At 38.1% G+C, this 18,317-nt stretch overlaps 1 protein-coding gene across 2 annotated transcripts in view; it reads left to right on the forward strand.

Annotated features, from left to right (window-relative positions):
- CCNY (cyclin Y) overlaps positions 1 to 18,317 on the forward strand; it is a 203,542-nt gene that overhangs the window by 172,686 nt on the left and 12,539 nt on the right. For both annotated transcript variants that reach the window (XM_006911377.3, XM_015588939.2), the window contains one exon: positions 14,917 to 15,083. In XM_006911377.3, coding sequence (XP_006911439.1) covers positions 14,917 to 15,083 — 167 coding nt within the window. The remainder of the gene's footprint in view (positions 1 to 14,916; positions 15,084 to 18,317) is intronic.

The following is an 18,317-nucleotide window of genomic DNA, read 5'->3' on the forward strand; positions in this document are numbered from 1 at the left end:
AAAGAGAAAAGAAGGGTAAGAAAATCAGATGAAAACATGGATGAAATTAGTACTAAAATTCATGCCATGAAGAAAGATTTCTTTTGAAGCTACGGCAGATGGATTGTGATGGGGATTTTTTTACCTTTAATTTCTAAGAAAATTATGACTGGACTGTGACCTGGTAGTGCCACATTGCCTAGATTTGTTAGAGAGGAGATAAGGTTTTAATCCCTGCAGCTTCCCACGTTTCTGCAGAGATGTTAAGAGGTCATCTGAAGTGCATGCCCCTGTCTCCAAGGGTGACGGGATGAATCAGTAACTCATGTCTTTGGAGTCCTATAGGACTAATGCATATTTGTCAGTCATTGTCACTACTGAAATTACTGCAGGACAGGGCAAATCCACCCAAGTGGGGATTCAAGTCCTGTACCGAGAGTTGGTGAGGATCCTGACTGCACCCAGGAAAAAATTCAAGTGCATGCCAGAGTTAGAGTCAGAGGAATGTTTATTAGAGAAATAATAACACTCCGCAGACTGCGTGGTCCCCTCTCAGAGGCAGAGAATGAGAGGGACTGAGAGGGGCCCTGAGTGTTTGTTTGGGGAATTCAGTGTATATGTCTTTCTTAGTTCCTACGAATTATAGTTTGAAGACTTTGTTTACTTGTTTTCCTTCGATAGTACGGGTGTGTAGCATGAAAGACATGGGCACGCAATGTTAAAAGCATGCTAGTAACCCCCAGTCTTTGTTCTATAGGTTCCCTACCATTTGGCTGCAGGGAATGAATGACTGGCTTTATGTTGTGTAGAGTATGACTTAAAGACTCTGTTTTCCCTTCACAGTAGGGTAAATGAGTTTGTTAGTAAACCTAGCAAAAATCTTCCTTTGTTCTGTAGGTTCCTGTGGTCTGACAGCACATTGTGGGCTCTGATACAGCTTAGTTTAACATCTAGTTCTCATGCCTCTTCCCTATATCAAAATGTTCACCTGTCACATTAGATAAACTTGTGGTCTAGCAGATTAGCTTGTATCAGAATCTTGTTGGTTCCAACCTAAAGATGAGCAGCTGTGGGGTCCCATGAATGAATCAGTCTCAGCATTGCAGACTGATTCTCTGACAGCTGCTGCTTGCGGTGGCTGAGGGTCAGCTTGCACACCTATAACAGCAGTCCCCAGCCTTTTTGGCACCAGGGACCAGTGCTCCTATGAGAATCTAATGCCTGATGATCTGGGGTCGATCTGAGGTGGTGATGCTAGCACTGGGAAGTGGCTGCAGATACAGGTGAAACTTTGCTCGCTGGCCCATCACTTACCTCCTGCTGTGCAGCCTGGTTCCTAATGGGCCACAGACTGATACTGGTCTGCGGCCTGGGGTTGGGGACCCCTGCATGTAAAGAGAAGGCAGACAAAATGCATCCTCTGAGCGAGATTATGTATGATAACTCCCTTTTTCTTGCCTCTCCTGGAGTTAGAAGCAGCCATTCAGAACAGGTCCTGTCTAGAGTTGACAGAGATGTATTAATCTCTGCTTTATTCCTGTGCGTTCTCTTGGCATCTTGGCATGCTGCCCTGGGGGAGTCTGTGGGGGAGGGGAGTGGGAAGGACAGCAGTTATCTCTGGCTCTGCTCCCCACAAGGGAATAAGACTGCAGCCAGCCTGTGTAAGAGAACATACAAGACCTTCAGACAGCCAGGACCTAGTTAACCCAAAGCATGTATTTCACAGCCCAATTAAGTTCATTTTAAAAGAGTAACAATAACTTTATTTCACTAATTATATTTCTTTAGCTTTGCAGGATATGCTGAAGCTTTCCTATTGATAACTGATACATGAGGAAATTAAAAGTGAGGGTAATTGAATTGTACTGTGCTGAGTTCTAAGTTTTCACATGAGAGCGCTTTGTCACGTTCCCAGCACCAGCTGTGGGAAGCTGGATGGAGTTGGGTGGAAGGCCATAGCATTTAATTGCCCATCCATCTGGCCCATTGTTTCAAGAGTTACTTGAGCTGGGTTATCCTTGGAGCCATGAACAGGCACCTGATTTAGTCCCATTTGGTACTCGAATGACAAAATATATAGTGCACTACCTGTCTAAGCCAGTTTTGATTATTATAAGAATGAGAAACCCACACAAAGAGCCCAAAGCTGGAGATTTATTGGAAGGTCCAGAGTCGCATATCTCCCTTGTCCTTCAGGGGGAGCTTCTGGTCAAACATGCCAGGGAAGTAGCTATCTCAACCCTGACTCTACATCACTTTTTCATTTAAGGCCCAACACCGGCTAATTCAGTCTCGTGTGTTTAGTTCAGATTTTGCAGAGGGGATGAATTTTGATTGGCTCCATCAGTGATGCGCTCAGTCCCTTTGGGGTGAGACATCCACTCTTAGAATAATCACTTGTGACTCAGAGGTAACAGGAGAAGGGGGCCTGGGGCTTTGCCCTGAGCCACTATTTTTCTCACTCTGTAGGCTCCTCTGCTCAAAACCTCCAGTAGTTCCCCATCTTCCTCAGAGAAAGACACAAAGAAAAAGGAAAGCCCTTATGTGACCCATTGGGCCCCAGCAGGATCAAGCCTCCTTTTCTGCTCAACTCAGTTGTCATCACCTCTCACTCTGGTCATCACTGTGCTCAAACTACTCTGGGCCACAGACACAGAGCTGCCTCAGGACTTTGGCACTCGACACCTCTGCCTGGAATCCTCTTTCAAAAAAACCTCCAAGTGTTTGCTCAGAGGAAATGTCAGTGGGGCCGTCATATTTTGGATTGTAACCTCCCTCTTCATTCCCTCTCATCATTTCCTGCTTTGTTTTTCTCCATAGCACTTATCATCAATTAACATTGTTTTACTCACTTATTTTATTTTGTCTGTAATATAAGCTCTACAATTAATGGTTTTCTATCTTCTTGTCTTTTATTTCTTTACTGCAATATGACCAGCATCTAGAACACATCCCAGTACATAATTAATGCTCAATAAATATTTATTAAATGACAAAGTAAGCATAGTAATTACTACCTACTGGCTGAAGTAAATAAAAACGGTATTGATATACCTCATACTTTGTCTGAAACACAGGGAGCATACAGTAGCTACTTGCCATAGTCTTCCTCTTCTCCAGTAGTAGTTTTATAACTTTAAACTCATATTCTGCTGTTTCACTGCTTACATTATTAAGACGAACTTTCTGAAGGGAGGGTGGCAAAGTCTTTAGCTGTAGGGGCATCACTCAGCCAGGCCCCTGATTGAGTGTTGCTGACAAGGTTGATTCTATCTGGAGAGCTGCGGTGATGGATGGTGGGAGGGAGAAAAGAATTTAGTAACTGATGGAGAAGAGTCAGGCATAAAGTAAAGGGGAATCGAGAAGAAGTGGTGGTGGCAAAGTGAGAACTTACCAGACAAGAGTAGATGTGTTACCTTTTTATTAATTTTTTTATTTTTTATAACTTTATTGAGATATAGTTCACATACCGTAAAGTCTACCCACTTAGCATGAACATTTCAGTGCTTTTTAGTATATGGTGCAACCATCACCACAACTTAATTTCAGAATATTTTCATCACCCCATAAAGGAGCTCCTTACTTTTTAGCAGTCACTCTTCATTCCCAACTCCCACTCCAGGCTCAGGTAACCACTAATCTGATTTTTCTCTATGGATTTGCCTGTTCTAGACATTTCATATAAACGGATTCATATAATATGTGGTCTTTTGTGACTATATTCCTTTCACTGACCATAATGTTTTCAAAGTTCATCCGCATTGTAACATGTATAGCATTTCATTCTTTTTTATTGCCAAGTAATAGTTCATTGTATGGATATACTACATTTTGTTTATTGTTTGATGAACATTTGAGTTGTTTCTACTTTTTAGCTATTACAAATAATGCTGCTGTGAACTTTTGTGTACACATTTTTGAGTGTGCATGTGTTTTCATTTCTCTTGGCATATATATCTAGGAGTGGAATTGCTGGGTCAGATGGTAGCTCTTCGTTTTAACTTTTTGAGGAACAGCCTGACTGTTTTCCAGTGTGGCTGCACCATTTTACATTCCCACTGCCATTGTTTTGAGGGCTCCACTTTCTCCATATCATATCCTTGTCAATAGTTGTTACTGTCTTTCTGATTTTAGCCATTCTAGTGAGTGTAAAGTGATAACTCATTGTGATATCTCATTGTAGTTTTGACTTGCATTACTCTAATGATTAATGATGTCAAGCATCTTTTCATGTGTTTATTTGGCATTTGTATTCTTCTTTGAAGAAATGTCTGTTCCAATTCTTTGCCTATTTTTAGATTGAGTTCTTTTTATTATTGAATTCTCTATGAGTTATGTGTTCTGGATATAAGTCCCTTGTCACATACGACTCACAAGTATTTTCTTCTATTCTCTGTGTGTCATTTCACTTTCTTAATAGTGAAATTTGCAACATAGCTTTTCATTTTTATGAAGCCCAGTTTATATATTATTTTGTCACTTGTGCTTTAGTGTTGTATCTAAGAAACCATTGCATAACCTACAGTCATGTGATTTACTACTACATTTTCTTCAGGAGTTAAGTAATTTTAGCTCTTACATTTAGGTGTACTGTCGTGAGCTATTTTTATGAGATAGGGGTCCAAATTCATACTTTTGCATGTGGATATATGGTTGTTTTAGCACCATTTCTTGAAGAGACTGTCTTTTCTTCTTTGAATTGTCTTGTCACCTTTGTCAAAAATTAATGGACCATAAATGTGAAAGTTTATTTCTGCACTTCCAGTTTTGTTCTGTTGATCTGTATATATCACTATGTCAATACCACAGTCTTAACTACCATAGCTTTGTAGTTGAAATCAGAAAGTACGATTCTTTCAACTTTGTTCTTTTCTTTCAAGATTATTTTGGCTACTCTGTGACCTTTGCATTTTTCTGTGAATTTTAAAATCAGCTTGTCAGTTTCAGCAAAACAAAGAAACAAAAACAGCTGGGATTTTGATGATAGCGGTTGCACTGAATCTGTAGATCAATTTGGGGAGTATTATAGTCATAACAATACTAAGTCTTCCATCCGCGAACATGGAAGTCTTTCCATTTATTTATTTTTCAATTTCTTTCAACAGTTTTTATAGTTTTCTTTGTACAAGCCTTACACTTTTTTTGTTAAATTTATTTCAAAATATTTAATTCTATTTAGTGCTGTTGTAAGTGGAATTGTTTTCTTAATTTTATTTTCAGATTTTTCATTACTAGTGTATAGGAATACAAATTGTTTTTTGTCAAATTGATCTTGTATCCTTCCATATTGCTCAACCCATTTTAGTTCTAATAGTCTAGTCGTTCTTTGCTAGATAACTTAGAATTTTATATATATAAGATCATGTTATCTGCAAATAGATAGTTTTACTTCTTCCTTTTCTATCTGGATGCCTTTTTATTTCTTTTCCTGGCCTAATTGCCTTAGCTAGAACCTCTAAGCATGGTGTTAAATATAAGTGGTGAGAGTGCTTTGTCTTGTTCTTGATCTTAGGGGAAAAGCTTTCAATCTTTCTCCATTTAATATGGTGTTAGCTGTGAGTTTTTCATAGATGCCCTTTGTCAAATTGAGGGCATTCCCTCTGTTCTTAATTTGTGGGGTATTTTTTTTATCTTGAAAGAATATTAGGTTCTGTCAGATCCTTTTTCTGCATCTATTGTGATTGATCTTAGGTTTTTGTCCTTTATTCTACTGATATGTTAAATCAACCTTGCATTCCCAGGATAAATTATCCCACTTAGTCATGGTATATAATTATTTTTATATGTTGTGGGACTTTGTTTGCCAGTATTTTGTTAAGGATTTTTACATCTATATTTGTAAAAGAATATTGTTCTTTGGTTTTCTTTTGATATCTTTGATTTTGGAATCAGTGTAATGCTGGCCTCATAGAATGAATTGGGAAGTGTTTCTTCCACTTTTTTTTTCTGAAGAGTTTGAGAAGGATTGGTGTTAGATCTTGTTTAACCCCTGAAGCCATCTTGGCCAGGATTTTTCTTTATTGGAAGTTTTTACAATACCAAGACAGTCTCTTTGCTTTTTATAGGTCTTTTCCAATTATCAAGTTGTTTTTGTGTCATTTTGTATGTTTTGAGGAATTGTCCATTTCATGTAACTTTTTGGCATATAGGTATTCATAATATTCCTTTATAATTCTTTGTATTTCTGTAAAGTCTTTTGTAATGCCCTCTTTTGTTTCTGATTCTACTGATTTGAGTCTAATCTCTTTTTTCTTGGTTGGTCTAGATAAATGTCAATTTTATTGGTCTTTCTACAGACCAGCTTTTGGTTTATTGATTTTCTCTGCTTTTCTGTTTTCTTTATTTATTTCCACTCTACTGTGTTAATTCCTTTCTTCTGCTTGCTTTGGATTTAGTTTGCTCTTCATTTTCTTCTAGTTGTTTAAGGTGGAAGGTTAGGTAATTGATTCGAGAGCCTCCTTTTTTTAATACAGGAATTAATAGTAATAAATTTCCCTCTAAGCTTTAGCTGCATTGCATAAGTTTAAGCAGTTTTCATTTTCATAAATTTTTTTAAATAAACTTTTTAAAAATTAAATTTATTGGGATAATACTGGTTAATAACATTACATAAATTTCCGGTGTACGACTTTAGAATACAACATCTGTATACGCCATTATATGTTCACCACTCAAAATCTAGTCTCCTTCCATCACCATACATTTTATTTTAGATTTGCAGAAAAATTGTGAAGATATTACAGTTCCCATATACCTCACACCCAGTTTATTATTAACATCTATAATATAATGTTATATGATATAACATCTATAGTGTTGTTATTAACATCTTATATTCCTTTGATATAGTTGTTACAATTAATGAACTGATAATGATACATTATTATTAACTAAAGTTCGTAATTTATTCAGATTTCCTTAGTTTTTACCCGTTGTCCCATTTATTTTTCAGGATCCCATCCAGGATACCACATTATATTTAGTTATCGTCTCCTTAGGCTCCTCTTGGCTGTGAAAGTTTCCCAGACTTTCCTTGGTTTTGATGATCTAGACAGTTTTGAGGACTACTGGTCATAAATTTTGTAGACTGTCCCTCAGTTAGGATTTGTCTGCTGTTTTTCTCACAATTAGACTAGGATTGTGCGTCTTAGAGAAGGAAACTACAGAGGTAAAGTTCCATTTTCATTATATCTTATCAAAGGTACATACTGTCAACATGATTTATCACTATTGACAGTAACCTTGATCACCTGGCCGAAGTCGTGTTTGTCAGGTTTATCCACTGTAAAGTTACTCTTTTTTTCCACTTTCTGTGCTACACTCTTTAGAAAGAAGTGACTCGTGCAGCCCAATCAGATCAGGAATACCAATCATGGCCAGCTGTGTTGAGTCCCAGCTTGAGTGGCTTTGCAAGGTCCCGTTATTGCCTTCTAGTTGTTTAAGGTGGAAGGTTAGGTAATTGATTCGAGAGCCTCCTTTTTTTAATACAGGAATTAATAGTAATAAATTTCCCTCTAAGCTTTAGCTGCATTGCATAAGTTTAAGCAGTTTTCATTTTCATAAATTTTTTTAAATAAACTTTTTAAAAATTAAATTTATTGGGATAATACTGGTTAATAACATTACATAAATTTCCGGTGTACGACTTTAGAATACAACATCTGTATACGCCATTATATGTTCACCACTCAAAATCTAGTCTCCTTCCATCACCATACATTTTATTTTAGATTTGCAGAAAAATTGTGAAGATATTACAGTTCCCATATACCTCACACCCAGTTTATTATTAACATCTATAATATAATGTTATATGATATAACATCTATAGTGTTGTTATTAACATCTTATATTCCTTTGATATAGTTGTTACAATTAATGAACTGATAATGATACATTATTATTAACTAAAGTTCGTAATTTATTCAGATTTCCTTAGTTTTTACCCGTTGTCCCATTTATTTTTCAGGATCCCATCCAGGATACCACATTATATTTAGTTATCGTCTCCTTAGGCTCCTCTTGGCTGTGAAAGTTTCCCAGACTTTCCTTGGTTTTGATGATCTAGACAGTTTTGAGGACTACTGGTCATAAATTTTGTAGACTGTCCCTCAGTTAGGATTTGTCTGCTGTTTTTCTCACAATTAGACTAGGATTGTGCGTCTTAGAGAAGGAAACTACAGAGGTAAAGTTCCATTTTCATTATATCTTATCAAAGGTACATACTGTCAACATGATTTATCACTATTGACAGTAACCTTGATAACCTGGCCGAAGTCGTGTTTGTCAGGTTTATCCACTGTAAAGTTACTCTTTTTTTCCACTTTCTGTGCTACACTCTTTAGAAAGAAGTGACTCGTGCAGCCCAATCAGATCAGGAATACCAATCATGGCCAGCTGTGTTGAGTCCCAGCTTGAGTGGCTTTGCAAGGTCCAGTTATTGCTGCCACTCAGCCCCTGGATTGCAGCCTAAAAGATTGCAGAACCTGGTACTCTGATGATGAAGTGTGACCTGTAGAATCTATCGATCTGACCCCTTTTGGGTCACTTTAATAGTTTCTAAGGAGCTCTCAGAGCTGTTATTCAAATAGCATCTATTTAGTGGTAAGTCTAAATATCTCTTTCGTGTTCTCCACCAGTTGCTAGGAAGTAAGAATCAGTGGTGAAATCACCAGTTGGCTAAACTGTGTGATAGAGAATCTAAGATTAATGACCTAGTGTTACTCTTTAAAATCAGATTGGAATAATTTCAGCATCATTGGGATTTTGGTTACATACATCCTTAATTCCATTAGTTTGCATTTTACTCCTCCCCCATGCCTTTGAACAGTTTTGTTATGTGCAGTCAACTAGACGCACTGTGTAACTCTGTAATTGCTCACTAGCCTGTATTTTATAGAGACTCCTTAGGATGGTCCTTCTTATGAACCTAAATCTGAAAATTTAATTGAGCAGGTGTGTCCTGTTACAGTGATCTAGGGATATTGTTTAGAAGAATCAATCATATGTTATTTCACTTGGCAGAGAATTAAAATACTCAGGTGGGAGTTTACTAAAGAAATTGCAGCTGACCCATAGCTTTACTGGCAGATTCTGCTTTATTAATGCTGTTAAGTGGAGCTTGTTATGAATGCCTTATCTTTCAACATAACAACTGCCTTTCCTTGGTAATGGAGTGTGTTATAATACCTAATTTCTTTAGTTAGCCTTAATGGGCTATCAGACATGGTGGATGCTTGTTTTTTTTTTTTTTTTCCCCAAACATCATCTAGCATAGTTATTAATATCTATCAACTAAAGTGTAAAGTAAGGAAAAAGAAAATTGAGTAGCCACCTTTTTGCACCAAGCTAGTGAGAATCTGTTTCAGTGGGGCTCTTGGAGAGATCCGCATAGCTCGTATACATAAAGGAATAAATTCTTAGGGATCTGGGTGAAGATTGCTTTAAAACCTCCTTTTTCTATTTCTTTAAAAATCTGGAGGCTTAGTTAATTCCAGCCTCAGTTTCTGCTCTTAGTACATTTTTATTATACATTTTCTGACTCTCTCCTTGGTGGAGAATGAGAAGAGTTAATCATTATTAGCCTTTGTAAAATATTCAGTCTGGGGTCCCAAGTACAGTGTCCAGCTGAAATTCCACTTGGCCTGGCTTGGATCTTTGCCTGAAGAATTATGATTTCACACAATTAAAAATCATGATCAAAAACATTAGCCATCATACTCAATGGGGAAAGGCTAGAAGCATTTTCCTTAAGATCAGGAACAAGGCAAGGAAGCCCACTTTCACCACTCCTGGTCAACATTGTATTGGAAGTCTTAGCCATGGCAGTAAGACAAGAAGGAGAAATAAAGGATATCCAAATTGGAAAGGAAGAAGTAAAATTCTTGTTATTTGAAGATGTCATAATACTATATATAGAGAACCCTAAAGATTCCATCAAAAAACTGTTAGAACTGATCAATGAATTCAGTAAAGCAGCAGGATACAAAATTAATATTCAGAAGTCAGTGGCATTTTTATATACCATTGATGAACTTTTGGAAATGGAAATTAAGAAAACAATCCCATTTATAATTGTATCGAAAACAATAAAATACCTGGCAATAAAATTAACCAAGGAGGTAAGAGACCTGTTCTCAGAAAATTATAAGTCATTGAGAAAAAAAATTGAAGAAGATACAAATAAATGCTAGCATATACCATGCTCATGGGTAGGAAGAATCAACATCCTTAAAATGCCCATACTACTCAAAGCAATCTGTAGATTTAATGCAATTTGTATCAGAATACCAGTGGCATTTTCAGAGAGCTAGAACAGATAAATCTAAAATTTATATGGAATCATAAAAGACACCAAATAGCCATGGCAATCTTGAGAAAGGAGAACAAAGATGGAGGTATCACATTGCCTGATATCAAACTATACTACAAGGCTATAGTCATTAAAATATCATGGTACTGGCATAAAAACAGATACATTGATCAATGGAATGGAATAGAGAGCCCAGAAATAAATGCACACCTGTATGCTCACTTAATATATGACAAAGTAGACAAGAATATACAATGTGGTGAAGACAGTTTCTGCAATAAATGATATTGGGAACACTGGACAGATACATGCAAAAAAAAAGAAACTGGACCACCTTCTTACACAGCATACAAGAATAGACTCAAATGGATTAAAAATTTAAATGTAAGACCTAAAACCATAAAACTTCTAGAAGAAAACATAGACAGTAATCTCTGATATTGCTACTAGTAATTTATTTTCAGATATATCTCCTTGGGCAAGGGAAACAAAAGAAAAAATAAACAAATGGGACTACATCAAACTAAAAGGTTTTGCACAGCAAAGGAAACCGTCAAAAAAACGAAAAGACATCCGAATAGGAGAAGATATTCACTTATATACATCTGATAAGAGGTTAATATCCAAAACATATAAAGAACTCATACAACTCAACAACAATAAAACAAACAATCTTATTTTAAAAATGGGCAGAAGACCTGAACAAATATTTCTCCAAAGAGGGACTACAGATGACCAGTAGACATATGAAAAGATGCTCAAGGTCACTAATTATTAAAGAAATGCAAATTAAAACCACAATGAAATACCACCTCACACCTGTCAGAATGGCTGTCCTCAATAAATCAAAGAACAAGTGTTGGCGAAGATATGGAGAAAAGGGAACCCTCATACACTATTGGTGGGATTGCAAATTGGTACAGTCACTATGGAAAACAGTCTGGAAGTTCTAAAAAAATTAAAAATGGGTCTATCTTTTGACCCAGCAATTGCACTTCTGGATATTTATCTAAAGAAAATAAAACAGTAATTCTTAAAGATCTATGCACTCCAATATTCATGGCAGCACAAGTTACAATAGCCAAGATATGGAAGCAACCTATGTGCCCATCAATAGGAGATTGGATAAAGAAGTTTTGATTCATATATACAGTAGAATATTACTCAACCATTAAAAAAATGAAATCCCCTTATATGCAGAATCTAAGGAACAAAAAGAACAAACTCGCAAATATAGAGGACAATCTGGTGACGGCCAGAAGGAAGGGGAGTTTGGGGGCTGGGAGAAAGGGGTGAAGGGTTAAAGAAGTACAAATCAGTCGATAAGATGGTCGAGCACGGCACAGGGAATGCAGTAGCATTAATATATTGGCTAGCTGGAGAGCCAGAGGAGAGAAGGAGCAATTAGGGGTATATAAATGTCTAACCAGTGTACTGTATACTTGAAACTAAAAATAAAATTAAAAAAAAAACAAAAACAGCTCACTCTTTCTGCTCATTTAATATAATAAATGCTGTTAAAAACTAAAATCTCCAGAAATTGAGAAGTTGACTGAACTTTGTTCAGTGACCTACTTTTTCACCAACGGTTGTCACAACCCAGTGCTATTGCTGTTCAGTGAGAGAGATTTAGAAGCTCTCAGGTGCATACAGTGCAGGTAGAGTGCCCTGCCGCATGACCTCCTGGGGTGTAGTTGAAGGTCTTTTTGACTTCCCGTGCTTGGCACAGCAGAGTGAACTCTTCCTCCTGGAGCTTTCTCGTCTGAACCTCACTGTACACCATTGCAATTGTCTCACAAACCAAAGAGTCAGTGTCACCTATAACTCCACTCTACCTTTGTAAATGCAGTTCCCTTTCCCGAATGCCATTATTTGTGGCCATTTTATTAGATAAATCACGCAGGAAATCTGCTTCCCTGCATCTGTAGTCCAGAGTCAGAGGTTCTATGTAAATGTTTCTGACTTGTTCTGCAGGATGATGTGTCCATTAAGCAAGAACTCGGGCCACGTTCTGCTCTGGCATCTTGCTAGACGCTGAGCTCACAGTGGGCATGAGTGAGATGTGGTTTTTGTCCTCTGGGAACATGTGATTTACTAGGGGAGAGATGATTAAGAAGGCAGCTACACTACACTGAGACAAACGCAGCAATGGGGAAAGTGGGAGGGTCACTCAGACTAAGGTTGCGGGAAGTCAAGGTGGACTTGCCCTATAATGGTTTCCTGTTTCATTAATTTTCAGTAAACTCTTGTCACAGTGTATTGGCTTTTTATCTTTGAGATTTGAAATATGTTAGTAATTTCTTCTTGTGATTTTAACTTTATCTTTTAGCATAGTTCTTCTGATCCATTCTGGGGAATGCCTGGTATGTGAGATTAGCCCTAAGAATCTAGGTTTTTAAGATTTAAACAATTGCTTTTTCCTTAATAAAGCACTGGAAACAGAACAGTAAGCCTTCTGAGTAAAAGAACCATTATTCATCTATTTATTCATTCAGCAAACAGTTGAGTGCCAGCCCCCATCTTGGCAAAGCTGCTGTACCAGTGGAAGAGACAGACAGGGTTCTGAGCCCCCTCTCCAGATTTTCCTGGGTGTTCACCATTGCTCCTGTTCTACAGACAGTAGGTTGCTTCTGCCCTTTGGAGGGAGCACATGACTCTTCTGCCTGTGGTTTAGAGATCAGAGAAATTAGGGGAGGCTCCATGGAGGACCTGCTAGTTGATGGTCTACTCAATCTGTTCAGAGTTTTGCTTCCATTAGGATTATTTCTCCTTCCCTTCCTCCCTTCCTCCCCTTTCTCTTCCTCTGCCTGTCCTTCTTACCCCCACATCTTTACTCAAATCCCTAAGACTCTATTCCTTTATACATATGAGCTATGTAGATCTCCCCACTTTTCCTTCTAAATACCTCACCCCTGCTGCCTTCTCCACCCACACCTTCACTGCCTGAAGTGGCCCTGCTCTTTTAATTTTATTTTTTACTGTGAAAGAGACCACTTCAATTTCCTTTTCATATGCCCTGTATAATGTCATAAGCCTAATTCAGGCACTCAGAAACACCCAACTTGGCCTTGTCGATTCTTCTCCAAACTACTGCAAGACTTAAGAACAGAACACACCAGATTTTCTTCCTCTTTCTCCTTTGCTGCCCTTTCATCCTCTCACCAAATGTTGAAACAGGAGAGGCTCTCAAGGCTTAGACCTGGTCCCTTCTTTTGTTTCTCTCTACCCAGGTCATCGGATCCTTGCCAATGGCTTAATTCTTTTTGTGTGTCACAGGATCTCAAGTTTCTATCTCAGTGCTATTTCCTTTGTGCTCCAGACCTGTGTGTGCACTGCCTATGTGGCATCTTCTGGGATTTCTCAGATAGAAATGTCAAAGCCAAACTCAGTTGTCTTTCACCAACCTCTTCCTTTGGTGTTCCCTGTCTCAGAGGGTGTTACCCATCTAGCTGCATGAGGTGGAAGTCTGCGATCTCCTACAGCAGCCCACCTTCTGTGGCTGTTGGAGTCTCTGGAATATGACCACCCGTCTCCACTGTCAGGTCCCCAGTTCAAATGCTGGTCCTCTCTGTTAGGACCGCTTCATAATCTTTTGATGCCTCTTCCCATTTTACCATATATATTCCAACAATTATACCTGGATACATACCCAAAAGAACCGAAAGCAGGGACCCGAACAGGTATTTGTACACCAGTGTTCACAGCAGCTTTATTCACAGTAGCCAAAAGGCGGAGACAACTGAAATGTCCATGGGTAGATAACTGGATAAACAAAATGTGGTCTATACATTCAATGGATTATTTTTCAGCCTTAAAAAGGAAGGAAATTCTAACATATGCTACAAACTGGATGAACCTTTAGGACATTATGCTAACCGAAATAAGCCAGAAATGAAAGGGCAAATACTGTATGATCCCACCTCTGTAAGGTACCTAGAATAGTCAAATTGTCATAGACACAAGGTAGAATGATGGTTACCAGGCACTGAGAGGGGAGAGAGGGATGGGTCATTGTTGTTTACTAGATATAAAGTTTCAGTTTGGGATGATGAAAAAGTTCTGTGAATAGAGATGGACAGTGATTTCACAACAATGTGAATGTACTTAATGCCACAGAACAGTACTCTTAAAAATGGTTAAATGGTAAGTTTGATATCATGTATATTTTATCAGTAATAAAAAATAGGTTTATCAATACTGCATGTAAATCTGCAGATACCTCAAGAATAAAAATTTTAATAAAAAACTACAGATAGAAAAAAATAGGTTTATATCTTTCGCATTCTTTGTTCTGCTTGTTGGAACATTCGTTGGTTATTGAATTTGTATCAGTATCATAGCTGATAGAGTAAGAAATTAACCTGTAGCTCCTGAAATTTCTTCCTGCCTTAGAGTCTTTTAAGATCTGGCTACATCTGCATGGTCAAATTATGGAGTGTGCTCATTGTAATTCAGACTATTTGAGCCCTTCGACTTTTTAAAAATAAAAAATACGATCAGGTAATAAATCTCTACTTAAAGGCTGGTGAAATGGAGTTAGCAAATTTATCATTTCTTTATGTATGCTAATATGTGAGAGAAAACAACTCAAGTTATTTAACTCTGGCATTTTCATGTGTTTCCAGGTATACCTTGAAAGACTTCTAACATATGCAGAGATAGACATCTGTCCAGCTAACTGGAAGCGAATTGTTCTTGGAGCAATCCTGCTTGCCTCCAAGGTGTGGGATGACCAGGCTGTGTGGAATGTGGATTACTGCCAGATCCTGAAAGATATCACGGTGGAGGACATGTGAGTATGTGTGTGTTGGAGAGGTGAGCACTCATAGTCAGGGGAACTGTTTGGGAAGAAGATTACATCACTTTTGAATGCTCTGTATAGTATAGAATTAATGAGTGTGACGCAATGTCTGTTGTGAACTGATGTACAATAAGGATGTGACCGTGGAATATTATATGCAGAAATCTGTATTTATCTTCATTGTGGATCATGAACAGGTACTGGTAACAGTTTGTTTTGTGAAACTGGTTTACTGAAAAACTATTACAGTAACGTCTTCCTTTACCTTCATTAGAAAGGTGTAGACCAGTGCCTTTCCCGGTCTGTATCTACTCCTTTTTCATCCCAGCTCTTTGTCTCACTGCAGACTGATAACAGAGTTAGTGTCACACACCAGTCTTTTGTGGGCAACAGCCTGCCCAAAAAGCAGAAAGCTAAAATATTGTTTCTTTGTAGTTTCAGAGAGAACATTTTTACCATTTTGTCATATTTTATAAGTTCAATTGCTTAAAGTCAACATTCTGTCCCTGTGGCCTGTCATGTTTCTCACTGTTAGGGCAGCATATTCTCCCTAGCTGGGCACAGGCCCCCACAGCTCAGTGGCAGTGCCAGTTCCTGAACCCCAGGGGTGAAGAGTAACTGTCCACCCCACGGCTCTCCAGGCAGCCTTCGGATTTCTCAGACTGTTCCGTCCTCAGATGTCGGTAAGGACTGTTAGCAGAGACCTGCAGGCCTGTTGTCAGAGATCTCTGGTGTCTGGGAATGCGGGAAATAGGTTCAGAGCCTCTTAGGAGGAAGGAGCTGTTTTAGAAATCAGTCAGGATAAACTTAAGAGTTCTTTGTGGCTTATAGGCACTTCTGACACTATTCATGCCAAAATTCTTCTCATATTGTTTGTTTGGCTTTCTTGGGGAAGCTTTAGGCTGAAGGAGTTTCCCAGCTGTGTCCTAATCAACATCCATGCCTCTGGACCAGTAATCCTGGGGACGTAGTGATGTAGGACAGGGCAAATTCCCCCAACTCGGGGAGCTCAAGCCCTGCACTTAGAAGAGGGTTCTTCGCAGAGTGTAAGAAAGAATTCAAACGCTCACCAAAGTTAGAGTCAAAGGAAAATTTATTGGAGAAGGGGTAGTACTCCACAGACAGAGTGGTCTATTCTCAGAGGAAGAGAGTGAGAGACCCTATGAGATATTCAGAGGGACAGACATTAGAGGACAGTAAGAGAGACAGAGTAAAGGCACTGAGAGGGACTCTGAGTGTTTGTGGAATTTGGTTTATATATAATCTTTAGTTTCTGTGAATTATAGTTTTAAGACTGTTTTTACTCATTTTCCTTTGATATGGACAAACAGTAAGGAAGGATAAGAGTATATAGCATGAAAAGGTAAGAATATGTAGTGTGAAAGGCCTGCTGGCAGTTCCTAGCCTTTGATCTATAATTTCCCTATGTTTTAGCTATAGGGAATGAATGATTTTTGTGTAGGGTGCCACTTAAAGACTCTGTTTTTCCTGTTTTTTCTTCACAGTGTGGGGAAGTGGGTTGTTCGCAATCCCAGCAGAAATCTTTCCTTGCTTTGCAGGTGTCCTCGTGGCCTGGCTGCAGGGCTGATCAACATATTGCAGTCTCTGATTGTGGCTTGATTAACATTTTAGTTCTTGTGACTCCTCGCTACATTAGTAGGATCTTCACGGTGCCTGTGACTACTATCTTGTGGGACTGTCACATTAGCACACTGGTTCCGGATTTCTCACTACCCTGGGGCTCCCCTTGCCTCTGGTTACTGACTTGCTAGGCACCTCATTTTTATGGTACCTGTGAATCACACTTGTTGATGTTCTTATGTCTTTTGTTGCAGAGCTGATCCCTGCTGCAGGTCTATAAAACTTCCTGTGTCTGTAATTCTTTATTATAAACAGTACGAAAAGTATGAAGAAGTTTTTGATAGTAAGATAATCATTTTGATTATATTTCAAAGTGAAAATAGCTACTTAAATAATTGTCATTCAGACCATAAAGGAGAAGGACATTTGGGTGCAACGTGTAAGAAATGCTGACTTGTTTCCTTTATTGGGGGTTATTCCCTCATCCATTCCCTGATATCATTTGACACTGAATTGCACACCACGGAAATGACATCAGGATTGTCCCTTCTCCTTTATGTAAAGTCGATGATGTACAACCAGTGACTTGGTGTGGATGACAGTGCTCAGGTTCTGGGAGAACAGCAGAGGACTTCCCTGCCATGAGCTGTTGTATCTACTTAAATCCAGAGGAAACTACCTTCTGACGTCAATGTCGGTCTTGGATCTTTTCATCATTTATATCCCAGCTATTTTTGAAAGGAAATGAGACATAAATACAAATTAAAGAGAACAGAAAAACAAAGAACAAAGGGCATTCAGGGTAGGGAGGAGAGTCCTTTTGTGCTATATTATTCTTAATGCACCACGATTAATTTGCTGAAATGCCAGCAAACTGAATTTTGATGTAGACGTAGGATCGGTAGATAATCCTTTTATTTTATGTAAAACCTTAAAGAAATATTTATAGATTATTTGTCAGGAGTCAGGCATTGTCCAGTTCATGAGTATCTCAGTTTGATCCTCTTAACAACCCTATAATAATACATGCACTTATTATTTCTACTTTATAGATCTGGCTACTGTGACTTAGAGAGGTTTAGTAATGCTGCAATGCAACGAACAGGTGGAGAAGCTACTTCCCAGCTTTCTTAGTCCCAGTAGTGAGAGAAGACAACAACAGAAATGACATGTACCTGTTGCCAGGCTCTCCATGGAGATGTTTTAACTAAATGCCTGAAATAGTAATTTTTTAAATTGTCATTTTCTCTTTAAATAAAAAGGTAGAAGGACAAAAATAACAGGTAATTTGGAATTCCAGATACTTGGGTTTTATTCATTAAAGGTTTAAATTACCAAGTTAGGAAAAACTAAAAGCTTGCCAAGAATATTTATAATATAATAATAGCAATAGCCATCATCATGATGATAATAATGACACCTATTTTTTATTGAACACTTCTTAGCCTCAAGGAACAATTTTTATGTGTTAATTCATTCCTCACAGTTACCCATGAGCTACAATAGTCCCCACTTATCCAAGGTTTCAGTTTCAGTTACGTGCTGTCAGCTATCTGAAGCTGTTAATAGTCTGAAACTATTAAATGGAAAATTCCATAAATAACTTATAACTTTTAAATTGCATGCCTTTCTGAGTAGCATGAT

Source organism: Pteropus alecto, unplaced genomic scaffold, assembly GCF_000325575.1.
Source record: "Pteropus alecto unplaced genomic scaffold, ASM32557v1 scaffold204, whole genome shotgun sequence".
NCBI classification, from domain to species: Eukaryota; Metazoa; Chordata; class Mammalia; order Chiroptera; family Pteropodidae; genus Pteropus; species Pteropus alecto.